The sequence below is a fragment of the Python bivittatus genome, unplaced genomic scaffold (assembly GCF_059951505.1).
Source record: "Python bivittatus isolate LINGU-HERP-01145 unplaced genomic scaffold, Pbiv_v1 ctg000980_np1212, whole genome shotgun sequence".
Taxonomy (NCBI): domain Eukaryota; kingdom Metazoa; phylum Chordata; class Lepidosauria; order Squamata; family Pythonidae; genus Python; species Python bivittatus.
The window spans coordinates 56,408,333-56,424,185 of NW_028277125.1; the positions used below are offsets into that span (position 1 = coordinate 56,408,333).

At 37.2% G+C, this 15,853-nt stretch overlaps 1 protein-coding gene and 1 non-coding gene across 2 annotated transcripts in view; both read right to left on the bottom strand.

Moving 5' to 3' along the window:
• EIF3A (eukaryotic translation initiation factor 3 subunit A) overlaps positions 1-15,853 on the bottom strand; it is a 38,330-nt gene that overhangs the window by 16,432 nt on the left and 6,045 nt on the right. Inside the window, exons 2-15 of the mRNA XM_007429136.4 lie at positions 13,018-13,208; positions 12,542-12,678; positions 11,079-11,242; positions 10,603-10,802; positions 8,404-8,612; positions 7,871-8,042; positions 7,487-7,591; positions 5,472-5,570; positions 3,668-3,784; positions 2,716-2,901; positions 1,660-2,007; positions 1,008-1,112; positions 765-878; positions 183-305 (exon numbers count right to left, since the gene is read on the bottom strand). Of these exons, the coding sequence (XP_007429198.2) occupies positions 183-305; positions 765-878; positions 1,008-1,112; positions 1,660-2,007; positions 2,716-2,901; positions 3,668-3,784; positions 5,472-5,570; positions 7,487-7,591; positions 7,871-8,042; positions 8,404-8,612; positions 10,603-10,802; positions 11,079-11,242; positions 12,542-12,678; positions 13,018-13,208 (2,270 nt within the window). The remainder of the gene's footprint in view (positions 1-182; positions 306-764; positions 879-1,007; positions 1,113-1,659; positions 2,008-2,715; positions 2,902-3,667; positions 3,785-5,471; positions 5,571-7,486; positions 7,592-7,870; positions 8,043-8,403; positions 8,613-10,602; positions 10,803-11,078; positions 11,243-12,541; positions 12,679-13,017; positions 13,209-15,853) is intronic.
• LOC112540730 (small nucleolar RNA SNORA19) lies at positions 3,948-4,080 on the bottom strand. The gene has a single exon (XR_003084814.1). It is a non-coding gene; the product is annotated as a small nucleolar RNA SNORA19 (small nucleolar RNA).

The window sequence follows — 15,853 nt, forward strand, 5'->3', positions numbered from 1 at the left end:
TACAGGCAAGCAATGTTGGAGGCAACCCTAGCCAATTTTGGCTAAGCTAATACCCTTAATGTCAAGTGTCAGGGGCCCTGAGTTTTTTAGACACTGCCTGCCCATTCTAGAACATTCTAATTTACGACTGAACTAAAAGATCCCATACATAAGATTATAGATAGCAAAAAAATGAAATGTACCTCATAAACTGATCTCCTTGCAGCCTTGAGCCTAGTTATAAACAATTCACTGTCTTCTATCATCCGTGACAATCTATTCTTATGCTCAAGAGCCTTTTCACGTTCCTGTTGCATGGTTGTGATCTGTAACATATTCAAAATCAAATCAAAGTACTGTTGTATATGATGTTTGGATGCCAATGTCTAAAATTTAGCAGACAAGTTGCACACTGAAGAAAATATCAAATAGTCTGTTAAATAACATTATAGTAATTAATTACAGTAAAAACACTGCAGTCATGGTTTTGCAGTAAGTACAAAATTCTAGTGATTACACAACTGGAAAAACTTTTAGAGTAATGAAATGAATTTACTTATAGCTTGTATAATTTATTCTGGTGGAAGATATGCATTCTGTAGTGACAAAATTTGAAAGTCCAGAAGAGACTGGAATTCTCTAATACTTAATGTCTTAGGGCAATAATGACTTTGGCCATTAAATGTTGCTAGTGGGCAAGTAAATTAACCTGAATTTAAAATTTACTAGAAACATGTTACTACAAAAAATTGCTTGTCAAACCAGCAAGCTCTCCAGAACCTTACTCTTTCTTCTTCTTGTTGCTCCCAAAGGTCCATATCTCTGATTCTTTGTTCTTCATAGGCAGTCTTAATCAGTGGAATTTCTTCTAAACGTTTTGCTCTTTCAAAATAGTCAATCTAGATTTTAAAAAAAGCTGATTTATACTCTTAAAGTTAAAGAAAGAAAAATGTTTTTAGTTCAGCTATAAGTGCTGTTGTTTCTACCTACTCTTTAACTATTATCCATATTGGCTTTTTTTCTTTTACCTTTTTCTCCTGATTCTTCAGACGCTCTTGCAATTCCTTCTTTTCTTTTTCAAGCTGTTCAACCTGTTTTGCCATAATGAAGTCTGGATCCAATTCTTCAAGATCCTACAAATAATAAACATTAAAGCATAAAAAACAGATTTTTGAACTTGATGAAAACATTTTTGTAGTTCCCACAGTACATTATGTACTATGTTTTTCTTAGACATTTAGTGTATTTATCAATTATTTTAATATCATAGAAAGTAATACTTCATATATGTCAAATTGGGGAAAATGCATTAAAGTTAGGAAACCTAAGCCAGACAAGATGGAGGACAAGCCTGTGGGTGGTTTAACTGGGAATACACTCTTCAGGAAGAATCAGAACATGACTGCTGGAATAGCACAACTCTAGAATTCCAAACTGAAGTTGCTAGATCATCAACTTTACATTAGCATAGTGGGAACAGAAAACTTGCTTTGCTCTGAGTCATAATTCTTGCATCCCTAACTGAAAGGATTTCAGGCAGCATGACATAGACAGGGCTCTTGGACAATTTGCTATTAGTCCTTTAGGACAATGAGTCATTATTTTCATGTGTTCTGCCTTTAACAGGAAGCCAGGCCATAAATTAAAAATTAACACATTACCACACAAAAAAACACTCACTTCAATATCGATATCTTTGAAGGCCTTAGCTCCCAGCTCAGTCTTCTTAATCTGCTCCAAACGTTCACGAACAGTTTTCTTTTTAATTTGTTCATGTTCCTGCAGAATACGCTCTTTTTCACGCTCTTTTGCCTCCTGGCGCAGTCTCTCTTCTTCAGCTTTGCGAACTTTTTGGAGCTCAGCTTCACGCTGCTCCAGCTCTTCTTTTTCACGCTGAATGTTCAAACTCTCAAGACGTTCCTTCCTTTCTTCAATAGTTTGCCGGCGAGCAAGGATACGCTGATGTTCCTTCCTTGAATTTTTTAAGTAAGCTGTAACTGCCTGTTGATGTTGTTCTTCCTTTTCTAGCTGAATAAAAGTTAACATAACAAGATTATTTTTTGAGATTCAAATGCTATTAAGAGACCAGAACGTTACCAAAATTCCGCCTTACTTAGATCAGCAGAAGAGGCTGTTTTGAAGATATTCCTGTTATTACGATCTCAGCTTTCTGATACATGGGAAAGGGCAGTTTCCTATGCGGCTGCTAAGCTATGGAAAGCTCTCTCTAGAAAGGTATGTGTGGCTCCCACTTGCCCAGTATTTAGGAAAATAGCAAAAATGTATCTCTTTCACCAAGCGTTAGCTATTCACTGATTTTAATTGGATTAATTTAAATGTCATGTTTTATATTTATGTTTTCATTTTCATTGTTGTAAGCCATATGATATTTTTGCTACTGGGACGTAATTTATAGCAAGTGTTCAAATAGCTTTCAACAAAAAGAAAAAGAACTCTGGATGTTAAACAATAACCATTACTACCTGCTTGAAACTAAGAACAGCTGAAGTAGCATCCAAAGATCTTAAAACAATCCATTCCATCTCCTTTTTATTTCCCATGTGTGTGTTTTTATCCACTGGGAGTAGAATCATGGGAAGTACCCCAATTTACCAGAGGAACAAGAAATGTGTATTAGACAGAAAAGAAGAAACACTCCAATCATAATTGAGCATACCAAAGTTTTCCCAAAGAATACAATGTTTTTAAAAAGCAAACCAAAAAGTTATGATTTACCAATAGATGAGGTGGCTTAATTAATTCAAGAGCCTTTGCAAGAGCAGATGACATGGCTGTCAGCTGGTTCCTAATCTGCTCAGAGGGCATGCTTTGCAGCTGAGGTCCAAGAGGAGCATCTTCCCGGGTGCAATAGTTTAAATCTGACCCAAAACTTAATGTTCGGGTGGTATGATCAATGCGAACCTTTTAAAAAGTAAAATCAGTAAAAATCAGAAACTCAGTAGTACTGTAAGAGTTTAAGAGTTACTGCTCTTAAACACTTAGAACACTAACAGTTCATTTCAGAAACAGTAATAAACTGACATATTATTTAAACAAGCTAAGGTCTGTTCTAATTTTTAGTCACCCAAACCTGCATGTGAAAAACCAATTTTAAAATAAAATTGTATTTTGCTTTTAAATGATACATACTTTATCTCAACAGACATCTAAGATGATACATTCTACCTTCTCCAACAAACACATTTTGTAGGCAAAATTAATGTCTCTCTTTGCTTGATCAACTCACAGAATGTTATGCATGTTTATTCAGAAATAAGTTACCCTGAGTTCCATTGAATGAGAAGTACACCCACAAAAACATATATAGAATTATAGCCTAAACACTGCAACCCCACTGCTGCCAGAAATACGGACTTAAAAATAAAGAAATCAAAGTTTGTTCAGTTTATACTGTGATTATGTACATTTATACTTCTAAATATCAGTAGTTGGGAACAGAGCCTTTTGGATGATCCAGCAGAGTTTTTCACTACGTTAGTAGACAGAAAGTAATTCAGAGTGGTAACTTCTACTTTATACCTTCTTCCACTTAAGCGAAATGTACTGGAATTGCTTGTTTGGACTCCATAAGAAATATACCTGCTAGATCAGTTTTTAATATGAAAATTCAAATTTACAAAAAGACATAAATATACACAAATATTTGATACTTGTCATTACCACTTACTTGCAAATCACAGTGTCTGGCTGCATCAACAATGGCACGTTCTAACTGGAAAGCATCCACAAAAGGAACCAAAGTAGTCAGGCGAGAAAATTCAATACTTTGATAAATTTGAGCCACCTGCAAAAATATAGAAATATTCCAGTAAATCATACCAGTTTCCTAGCACTCAATATTTTTAAAGAAATCAATCAATCAATCAATCAGCAATATTATTCAAATTTAAATAACCCTTGATATTAGCAACTACCATTTATTAAAACCTCACTATTTTGAGCAGCAACAATGTATGAAGGAGACTGGCAGCAGTTACAAAATGAAGCAAAGCTGCTAATTAGCCTTCATAATCTCCCTTTAGCACACCAGAAATAACACTGCTTACCAGTGCAAAGGAAGCAGGTCAATGATATGTGCATTAGAATCAAAACATCTTTAAATAAAAATGCCTAACATAAAGATGCATGAATTAACAATCCAGATACGTTAAAAATGTGTAGTGAGAAAAAGTTTATAATTTCCTGTAATCCTGCAATATACTATGACCTACAATGTGATCTGAACTTCATCTAAATCTAATTAATAACAGATTGGGGTTAAAAAACAACAACATAGTGGTTAAAATGTTGGACTGGCACTGGAGAAATCAAAGTTCGAGTCCCCCCCAGCTATAGCAGCTCAGTGGATTCTGACTTTAGGCCCCTTATTCTTTCTCATCAAACCTATCTCCAGATTGTTGCTGGAACCTATTCCAGATGGTTACTGGAAGGAAAAATGGGACAAAGGAATACTATGTACACTGTCTTGAGCTCCTAAACAAAAAACAAGATATAAAAGAAATAAACAAGACAGCAGGCTTGCCATTCATGGAACATACTGAACTGTCTTTGTTGGAAGGTTTGACCTAGTAACTGGTATCACATCTTTTAACAGTAATTACTTCTAATATTTCCTTTGCTGTTTGAGCAATCCCGCTCATAAACCTGGAGGCATTTTGGCCCATTTCTCTTTATAGAACAGCTTTAACTCCCTGATAATTTTGGCCTTTTGTCTTGCATGAACTGCTTCCTTCAAGTCCTGCCACAACATTTCAATTGGGTTAAAGTTTTGGCCTTGACTTAGGCATTCTAAAATGTTGAATTTCTTCTATTTCAGCCATTCTGGTATAGATTTAATCATGTATCTAGAATCACTGCCACATGGAATGAATTACCCAAGTGCCTGGCAAATCTGAGATGGGTGGCAATGTACTTTCTGGACAGCAGTGGTTTTCTTCCTGGTACTGCCCATGCATATCGCTCTTGTTTAGTATTTTCCTTATGGTAGACTCATAAAAATGGACATCGGACAATGCAAGAGTGGCTTGTGCAACCTTTGCTGTTACCCTGTGCTTCTTTGCAACCTCCCAGAATATTGTATGTCTTGCTCTTGGGGTGAATTTTTGTAGATGACCAATCCTGAGAATAGGAGCACTTTCCTCCAAGTGCTCAATAAAGACATGGCATGATACACTATTTGGGATATTTAACCAGAATCTCTTTACCTATTAATATGACTTAGGTAAAACGGATCAAACTCCAGGTCACAATATCACAGGATTATAGATAGTTTTAACCCACTACTTACCCCTAAACTAGAAAATGCCTGAACATAATGCAATGAAAACAGCTACACGTAATTGTATTTTATATTAGACCAGCATAGAATGTATGCATTCTAGCACCTATGAGCATAACAAAAATGTGACTGATTCAGAAAGATTCTCCCCAACACTACTTCAATATTTTGAAGTGTTGTTTTGCAAGCATACCTGCTGAAGTAGTCTAAGGATCGTGTTGTTTTGCAGATGAGGGATATATAATTGCAATTCTGGTTCTTTCTCAGATTGATCTCTTACCCAGTTTAAAACCTGCACAGAATAATTTGAAAGTAAATGGTAGTACGATTTAGACAGTAAGTTTTTCTCACTAGATTGCTCAAACCATGATTTTTTTCCAATAATGCACTCATATTGTAACAAAGAAACCTGTAAATCCTGGCCAGCGTATCATTCATGTGTATCATTCTCTCTCTCTCTCTCACACACACACACACAAAATGCTTCTCACTTGACATGCTACAACTGCTCTCTCAGTAATACATAAGAACGCTCCCAGAAATGAAAATTAATGCAAATTAAGACAACCACTGAAATTGTACAACATATTTGCTAGGTAAATAAGCACTTAAGGCCACAAACATTAATTAGTTCAGTGCTAATATTCATTTCACTATTTCAACAAGTATGTATGTATCAAGTTAAAATGTTTTTGACTATGACTGGCAATGACTATATATGATACATTAATTTACTATCATCTATTATTTAATAAATCTTAAGAAAAAACACAAATATACTTTATTCTGTACATAGTGAACAAATTCTGGATATCAGAAGTGCACTACTGAATTAATAAACACTTCTAGTACTATGTATAATTTTAAAAAGATAATTCATTAGAATGAAAACTTATTGAAGAATTGGCAACAATAAAAACTCTTTCATTTACAGATTTTTTTTTTAAATCTATCAAGCAAGATAAATATAGAGGATCAATATGGCACTCAGCCCAGATTCACTGTTGTGAGATGGGAAGCTATATAAATTATTTAAGCAATTAGAGGAAAGTTTCACAGAATAGTCAAGGTCTAATAACCTTCTTTTTTCCAATCACAGTTCAACTTTTAAAAAAAAATTTTTTTTCTTAAAATAATAGAAAAAGAAAAAAAAAGAACAAAACAAACATAAACATGATAGAAATGTATACATTGGCAAGGAAGGGGAAAAAAGCACATAACAAGCACTTTAAAAAAAGTGAAAAAAACTAACAGGAAAAAGAAACAAAATACAGTGGAACCTCGGTTTACGAACTTAATCCGTTCCGTGACTCTGGTCGCACCCCGAATTGGTTGCAACCTGAAGGAAATTTCCCCATAAGGTTCAATGTAATTACCATTAATCCGTTCTGGCGTGGAGGACAGGGAGGCGGCTATTGCTTGGAGGGAGAGTCCCCCTCCCTACCACCACGTGTCAGGGGCGGAAAATGGCCGCGGAGCACGTGTCAGGGGTGGAAAAATGGCCACGGAGCACGTGTCGGGGCGGAAAAATGGCCGCGGACCATGTGTCAGGGGCGGAAAAATGGCCGCGGACGAGTCAGGGGCGGAAAAATGGCCACGGACCACGAGTCAGGGGCGGAAAATGGCCGCGGACCTCGTGTCGGGGCGGAAAAATGGCCGCAGACCACGTGTCAGGGGCAGAAAATGGCTGCGGACCACATGTCAGGGGCAGAAAAATGGCCGCGGACTGTGTCACGGGAGAGAAAATGGCCGCGTATCCTGTTTGTACCCCGAGGCGGAGTTCACAAACTGAGGTAAATTTTTGCGGCCGGAGCTGGTCGTAACCCGAAAGGTTCGTTAACAGAGGCGTTTGTAACGCGAGGTACCACTGTATATTGTAACAGTAAATAGTTTCAATTCTATATATGCTTACCTAATACAAATATTATGCAAGTATGAATATATTTATTTCTAATACACTTAAATAACTATTATGCTTTTTTTTAATCTATTGTATTTTGTATAAATGAGTCCCATATTTCATTATGCTTGTCCATCATGCTACATCTATAGGGAATCCGCTCACAGGTGGCAAGTATAATCAGGTCTTCGATCCATTGAGTGAATGGGGCCACAGTTCAACTTAACAGAATATCATTTGCTATAAACAATTTGTGCTGGCACCTGTTTCAAAATCAACATTTCTAATCTGAATAATTCAGCACTTACCTTGCATACACGACCACATAACTTCAGTGGATGAAAATCTACCTCAAGCCAGTTATAAAGTTCTTTTACTTCTGGGACAACATATTGCACTACATTAAATCTCACCTATGAGACATGAATTAAAAAAAAATAGTAATTTGTAAACTTATCTCAGATATGGTTTTATACACATGCAGGCACATTTTAAAACTTAAGATTACAATATACAGGTATCTATATTAAGCATATTCTAATTTACAAGTAATTTAACATCTTTATATGCCAGAAGGACGACAGTGTCACTTGGTGCAACTTCTCTTGACATTTTGATCTGAGACTGCAAAACAATTAAAGTCTGTATAATATAAACTAGCAATATAAACACGTTTATGGAAAGTAGTTTACCATGTCATTAATAAGAGAAATTCGAGTAGGTGGAGCCTGAAGTCCTAACAGTGTTGCCAATCGGCGTTGTTTTTCAATAATTATGCCATCCATGTCCAAAAGCCGAGCAATGTCAGTTCGTTCAGGGGTTATTGGAATTGACAGAGTAGCCAAAAGAACTCTTGTTGACATCCTACAGACAAAAAGATGCAAATAAGAAGATTTCGGACAGGCTATTGTTCATATTTAAACAGTTAAAACACCATCTTCCCACTCTCCCACCTCTAAATTCCAGCAACTAAAACAATGTACTCATTATGCTAATGGAATGGCACCTACCAGCACAATTATTTATCTCCTCCTGCCATACACCCTTTATCTGTTCTGACCTTGCAGAGCAAATTCAAGGTGTATGCAAGGAACAAAGTAGGAACATCCCATTGTTGTTTTATAAAGTCTACTGAAATAATATTAAACACAGCTAAATGGTAGTTCAAAACTGCTATTAATGTGATTCCAAAAAGAAAATTGCTCCAAGCCATAGATTTTCCCACCTCTGCATCTCCTCCTGTGTGAGATTCTTTCGCATTTCTCTTGAAAGATGATAAAGACGATGAAGTGTAGATGCATGAAAGAGTGCATTTCCTGATTTCCAGAATACAGTAGAAACTTTGTGGTAATAATTTGCCATCAGCTGGGGCTTTGGTGGCTTTTTGGATAAGGAGAATAGTCCATGTATATCTTCCACAGCTTTAAAAGCTTCCTGAAAAAAAAAATAACTGCATGTTAAATTACCACGAAAGAAGAATTTAAGGAATGCCACATGCTGAAATATAGTAGACCTATTTAATATACATGTGTTCATTATTCCTAGCTGTGAACCTAAGCACATTTACTTGGAAAACCTCCATTACAAATAAATTATACATCCAGTTACTTTTAGCACTGTGCTACCAAATCTGTTTTGCATCTATGGAAATTAATAGAATCCTTATTACTGCCTTATCCATTGATAAAGGCAAAACAAATTTCACTCAATATTGGTTAGGAAAGAATCACCAACCTCAAATTGGGAAATATACACTCTCTCACAGTATACAACTAAATGCAATTAGAGTTCAGAATATCTCCAGGCCCTGAGGTAAAAGTCCTGGAAGGAAGATGGCTGGAACACTATGACAGAATTGGAAATGTTTATTTTCATTTAGCTTTTCTTTGGCTTGTAAGTGTAAGCTAAGCAGGATCTAAGTATGTTCTGAAACATCAAACGCTCTTTAGTTTTGAGAGGGTAAGAACTGGTTTTAAAAATCCCAATGCTTCTAAACTCTGTATTTCAGCCTTTCAGATAATTTGGAAGGATCCTCTCCTGCCCACTGTCTAGGTTTTTTTCTTTCCTTACAGAAGTAACTCTGTCCCCACTCTGGAGTTTTCTGGTCAGTTATTTATTTTTTTAATAAACAAACTTATATGGTCACCCAACTCACACATGGTGACTCCGGGTGGCTTACAGAATTAAAACCCAAATACAAAACAAAACAAAACCACCACCCCCATCTCCCTGGTGGCAACAAAGATATTCAAATTAACCATGTGATTGGCTACCCTGGGGTCTTCAGGAATGCTGACAAAAACACCTCTTAAGGGCCTTCCAGTATATTATCAAGGTGGGAGCCAGTCTTATCTTCAGGGGAACGATATTCCACAGGGAGGGAGCCACTAGATGTACCTCCCTCCCACAACATGCCCTGCCTCCCCACTCTTGTGGCCCAGATAGATGTAACTGGGGAAAGGTGATCCTTCAAATAACTTGACCCCAAGCCATGTAGGGCTTTAAAGGCGATAACCAGTCCTTTGAATTGAACCTGAAAGCAAATTGGCAACCGATGCAGCTCCTGCAAAAGAGGCAGCATGTGCACAAATCTAGGTTTGCACAAAACAATGCAGGCCACCGCATTTTGAACCAACTGAAGCTTCCAGATACTCAAGGGCAGTCCCATGTAGAGCACATTACAATAGCCCAAATAGGACATGAGTAGGGCATGGCTGACTGTAGAATGGGCATAACTGGCACACAACTCACAGTTGCACAAAGGCTCTCCTGGCCACAACTGCCACCTGCTCCTTGAACAGGAGTTGCGAGTCCAGGAGAACCCCCAGATTACACACCGGGTGCATCTGGAGGAGTGCAACCCCATCCAAGAGCAAAGATGGTAATTCTCCAGAAACCAAAGAGTCCCTAATCTTGCCAGGGTTCCTTCCTAACTTCTGCAATGATTTTGCATCAATGACTGGGAGCCTGCGTACTGCTTTCCTTGTATTTTAGTTTCCATCACTGTGGTCTCTCCCCCAGTATCTTCCAGGTCCTCCTTCCCCTTCCTCTGAAATTTGTCTCTATCATCCTTTCTCTTCCCATTCCTTCCATAGCTGACTCTTTCCTTTCCTTTGCCCCAGAAGCCAGCTCTTTTTTATTTGCATCCTGGACAATTTAAACAATCCTTGTACTGAGAATGGCTCTGTTCCATTCCCATGATTTACTGATGGAGACAGGTGCACATGCTAAATCTGGATATCTATCTAAATCAGGCAGTTGAGCTTGTCTTAGATCAATCCTAATCATTAAGTAGAACAGAATTAAAGTGACTTCAATTGGTAACTAAAATGTCTTAAAGCATAAAATGGAATTTAAAGTTAAATGAAGATGGAAAGTAAAAACTGAAATATTACAATGCTTCAATGTTGTATTAAGTACATACCTGCCACAGTTCCATGCTGATAGCACTGTCTAGTTGTACGAGCCTAGTTTCCAAATGCATTGACTGACTTTCTGGATTATTGAGGTTGATTGCTGTACTTTGATTGTGATGACGCTGAATTTGACCCAAATGCATTCTTAAGTTGTCACAGAGTTTACGAAATTCAGCCTTACGAGTATATTGCAAACAGAACTTGAAAGCTGCAAGATTAAATTATTCCAAATGTATATTTTATCAGTTATGATCATGCTAAAAATATTACTGACATCAATCACCTGGAGGAGAGTTATTTCTTTCATGTATTTTCTTAATGAAAAGCCAGATTTTTCTTGAATTGTTAAAATGTTTATCAGAAAAAGTTTCTAATTCACTGTTTAAAAGGAGGAAATGGTGTTTCCATCAGAAGTTGACAATCACATTTATTTTAAAAAATTAACTACATTTTAGACAGAGACAGTGAAAAGTTTAAATGTTACCTTGTTGGGCAATATCATGATAGAGTCTCTCCACTCTGGAATTGTTTCTGAGAAGATCCAAACACTGCCTATATGATTCCCACAGAAACTTAACCCAAGGAGTCAAAAGTAACCGATCAGTACGATCTTGGGTATCTTCCCCACTTACAGCACTTAAGAGAACACTAAAAAACAAGGACACAGAGAGAACTTTAAATTGTATAATATTTTCTCACGTTACTCTTGCTTGTCACAACAGAACAATCAAGTGATAATCAAAAAAATTACAGTGCAGTTTAATACATCTTTCAAGAACTCATAATGCAATTTTTTGGGAGGACTGATGTAAAAATGCCATAACTTCAAACTAAAATACAATCTGACACACAGACTAATCCAGAAAAGATTCAGTTTGGTAAAGGCTTTCATGTGGGGGAACCAGATCTCTCTCTCTCTCTCAGATTTATATACCACCCATCTATCTATCTATTAGATTTATATGCCACCCATCTCCCCCAGAGGGTGACTCTGGGCAGCTCACAATTAAAATCAAACCTCAAAAACAGTTAAAAATATAAATATCCATATTAATGTAGTTAAAAAATCAAACTATATATAAAACACTATATACATAAAAAAACTAAAACATTCAAGATGACGGGGGGGTAGAATCAATTACCCTACAAACCACTTCCAATGGTGTGAGCCCCCATCAGGCCCCCAGGCCATTTGGCATAGCCAAGATTTCACACTCTTCCTGAAGGCCATGAGAGTGGGGCGCACCACACCTCAGGTGGTAAGTTGTTCCACAGAGCAGGGGCCATGGCAGAAAAGGCCCTCTTCCTAGACTTTGCCAGTCGAAATTCCTTGACTGGTGGGCTCCGCAACATGCCCCTTCTGCCGGACTGAGTGGGGCGGGATGATATAACAGGGATGAGACAGCTCCTCAGATAACCTGGTCCTGTGCCATGAAGGGCTTTAAAGGTAATAACCAACACCTTGAATTGGACTCAGAAGCAAACCATCAACCAATGCAGCTCACGTAACAGAGGTGTTATATGAGCCCCCCTGGGGGCATTCAGAACTGTCCGTGCTGCTGCATTTTGTGCCAGCTGTAGCTTCCAGATACTCTTCAAGGGTAGCCCCATGTAAAGCACATTGCAGTAATCCAACCAGGAGGTGACCAGGGCATGAGTGCCCATGCGGAGAGCCTCCCAATCCAGGAAGGGGAGTAACTGACACACAACACGAATTTGTGCAAAGGTCCTCCTAGCCTGCTCTTTGAACAGGAGTCGTGAGTCTAGGAGGACCCCCAGATTATTCACCGGGTCTGTCTGGGGTAGTGCAACTCCGTCAAGAACCAAAGATGATAAATTCCTAGATCTTGAGGCTCTCCATACCCGTAAATTAGTTGGATCATTTAAAAATAAATATATTTAACATGATCAAAATTAAATATAATCAAAAACAAGCATCACTTCTACCTTTCTGGAGTCTGAATATTATCCAGATCTTCTATATCTAGGACCATCTGTTGAGATTCTTCTTTAGCAGCTTCAGTTTTTTCTTCTGCTAGTTTTAAATAAGCTCGAACTACATCCTCCAAGGACTTGATATTCACCTGTATCAAAATCAAAAGAGCTAAAGGTGTTTTTCTTAATCAGGAGCAGACAAAATCTATGTAGGAAATTCAAATTTGAATAAAATATATTTTCATATAGTAATAAATGTGACAATCAAAGCTTGTTCTATTGTTCAGGTTTCAGAGGAACTTATAACTACCGGAATCCAATTATATAATATGAAGTGTATCTAACTAGATGAATCCTAACAAATTATTCTTCAAATAATTCTTACATGTAATAAGATACCAAGAAATATATGTTCCAGAACATCTATATACATTTGTTATTAAAATGCTGATACTTAAAACAATTAGTATGATTAAACTTCAAACTACCTGCTGGCATATATTCTTGTATTGATATAATCCTTCCTTTGCCAGGTGGCTCTTGCGGAGGTCCACGCAGAGTTCTAAGTATTTTAGCATAATTGGTTCGTGGATCTTTTGCCATGTTCGGTGTTTTTTACTTTTCATAACATCATAGAGAACATCAAGAGCAGGTTGCTTCTTCCCAACCTCAAGAAATTCTAGAACAATAAATAGTGGTTAATGCCCAATTCCATTAAAGGTTACTTTTGCATTAAAAAAAAAAAATTAAGCCACAAAGGAATGAACTGCTATGCATGATTGAGTTCTCTCTTATAAACAGCACCAGGCTGCTTGTAAAAAAATAAGAATCAGTTCTAAGTAATCAGGATAATTCTACTACATAATTATCCTGGTTATTTAGGATAATATATATATAAGGTATATATTATTTTTTCTTTAAGTTTAAAGATTGTTAATTGTGTTAATTACATACAATTAAAGATTGTAATTAATTGTATATAATTTTTATTTTACATTCTTAACGTACACTTGAAAGAAAGAAAAATGGAAAAAAGTAACCAGGATAAACAATTTTTAAAATTCAAGATCAAAATTATCCCAACATTTTCAGAAAAATTTAGAAGCTCCCAACTATTTATAGATATCTAAAGGCAGACAAGTGAAATAATGTTCATGACTGGATAAACAGGTTTGAGCTTAACTACAAATTCCAAGTTTCAAAGGGATTTCAAGAAGCTGATTCTGTAAACAGACATTTTTTTCAATGCTTTGGTTACATTAATTCTTCCCTCATTTAGTGCAGACCCCATTTTGAAACAGGGAGTCTGAATGCAAGCAAGTTGAATCTCTCTGCTATATTGGACGCAATACAATGAGTCCTGAATTTTCTTTTCAAAAATGTTTTATTAAAAATGTTTCGATTATTTTAAATATTGTATATCTAGTAACATGATAAATGGCCCTTTGTTTTTGTTTTGAAACTCATGACATATAATTTTAGGGAAGTTATAGAAGAAAGAATACAGTGGTACCTTGGCTCACGAACTTAATTCGTTCTGTGACTCCGGTCGCGACCCGAATTGGTCACGATCCGAATCAAATTTTCCCATAAGGTTCAATGTAATTACGGTTAATCCATTCTGAACCATGTTTTTTTTTTAAAACCACAAAAATATGACACAAAGTACAGTACGAAGAGAGAGAACGCTAACCTTGCTCGACGGGACTTCTGGCGTGGAGGACAGGAAGGCGGGTGGGGAGGCGGTTATTGCTTGGAGGGAGAGTCCCCCTCCCTACAGGAAGCCTTGACCACGTGTCACGGCAGGGAAAATGGCCGCGGGTCCTGTTTGTCACCCAATCCGGCGTTCACGAACAGAAGCAAAATTTTGCGAACGGTGCTGTTCGTGACCCAAGGTACCACTGTATCTTGCTAAGCATTACTCTTAATAATCTTTCTCTCTTGTTTTTGTCACACAATAAACCCTTCTAATCACTCTGGATTATTACTTCTGGGGACTGAGGGGAACGTACCTCTATTGTTCCTATTGGAGCTCTTATTGATGTTTGATACCAAAGTGTTTCTTAAAGTATGGTCCGAGGACACCTGGGATTCCCAAGACCCTCTCAGGAGTCCGCAAAATCAAAATTATTTGCCAGATATTAAATACATTTGCAAAAATTTTAAACGTCATTCTTCTCATTATTTTTTTGTTAAAAAATACAGGGTTTTTTTCATGAAAAATATTTTGCTATTATCTAATGGGTTTAATAGTTATTTTTACATTATTCAATAAATATTCTATGAATGCATCAATTTTAATTTTTAATATGGTAAATATTGATAAATATAGTCCATACAAATAAAAGTTCTTTTGGAGTCCTCCATAAATTTTAAAAGTGGGAAGGGATCCTGAGAGCAAAAAAGTTTAAGAAACACTGCCACAGACTGTTATATTCTTCTGGACTGCTGTGAGGTTTGGGGATGGGAGGCATCATATTATGGTACTTCCTTTTTTTCCTGACTGAATAAAACAGTTGGCATACATGAGGGAACAGTAATCAAGCCCCAGACTCCTCCAGTGTGTGGTACCCTAGAGCTTGTCTATCTTCTCTATGCTATTCATCATCTACATCAGTTTTTTTCAAACTTGGCAACTTTAAGATGTGTGGACTGGCTGGGGAATTCTGGGAGTTGAAGTTCACACTTCTTAAAGTTGCCATGTTTAAAAAGCACTGATCTACATGAAACCGTTGGGAGAAGTCTCCTTTTGGTTTGGGTAAGATAAAATCAGCATGCTGATATACTCATTATATAAGTGATGTATATGATGCACACATGTGTATGATCACATACATCAGATGTATATGATGATATACATCATCACATGGCCTACAGATACTATGGAGGTATTGTGCCTAAAGGCTGTGAGGGGCTGGATAGGTCAAAACAAACTCAAAGTAAATCCTTGCCAGGTAAGAAGTGTTGTTTATAGGCAATCAATCAGGCTTGATTTTGATCCAAAGCTGGCTCTAGACAGGTCATTGTCTCCTTGAAAGGGCTGGTAAGCGACTTGGGGTTCTCTTGGATTTGCAGCTATGGATCAAGTAGCAGGCAGATGTTATGATTTTGAGGGCCTTTGCCCAGCTTGGGCTAGAATCCCAGATGCTGCCCTTTCTGGATCAGGATGCTCACACAACGACTCATGCCCTCCTCACAAGGGAGCAGACTACTACAATGTGCTTTATACATGGCTGCCTTTGACAACAATCACAGTGGGAGTTGGCTGAGTAATATTTCACCTATGCTGACATTGCTGCACTGGTTACCAGTAAGTTTCTAGGC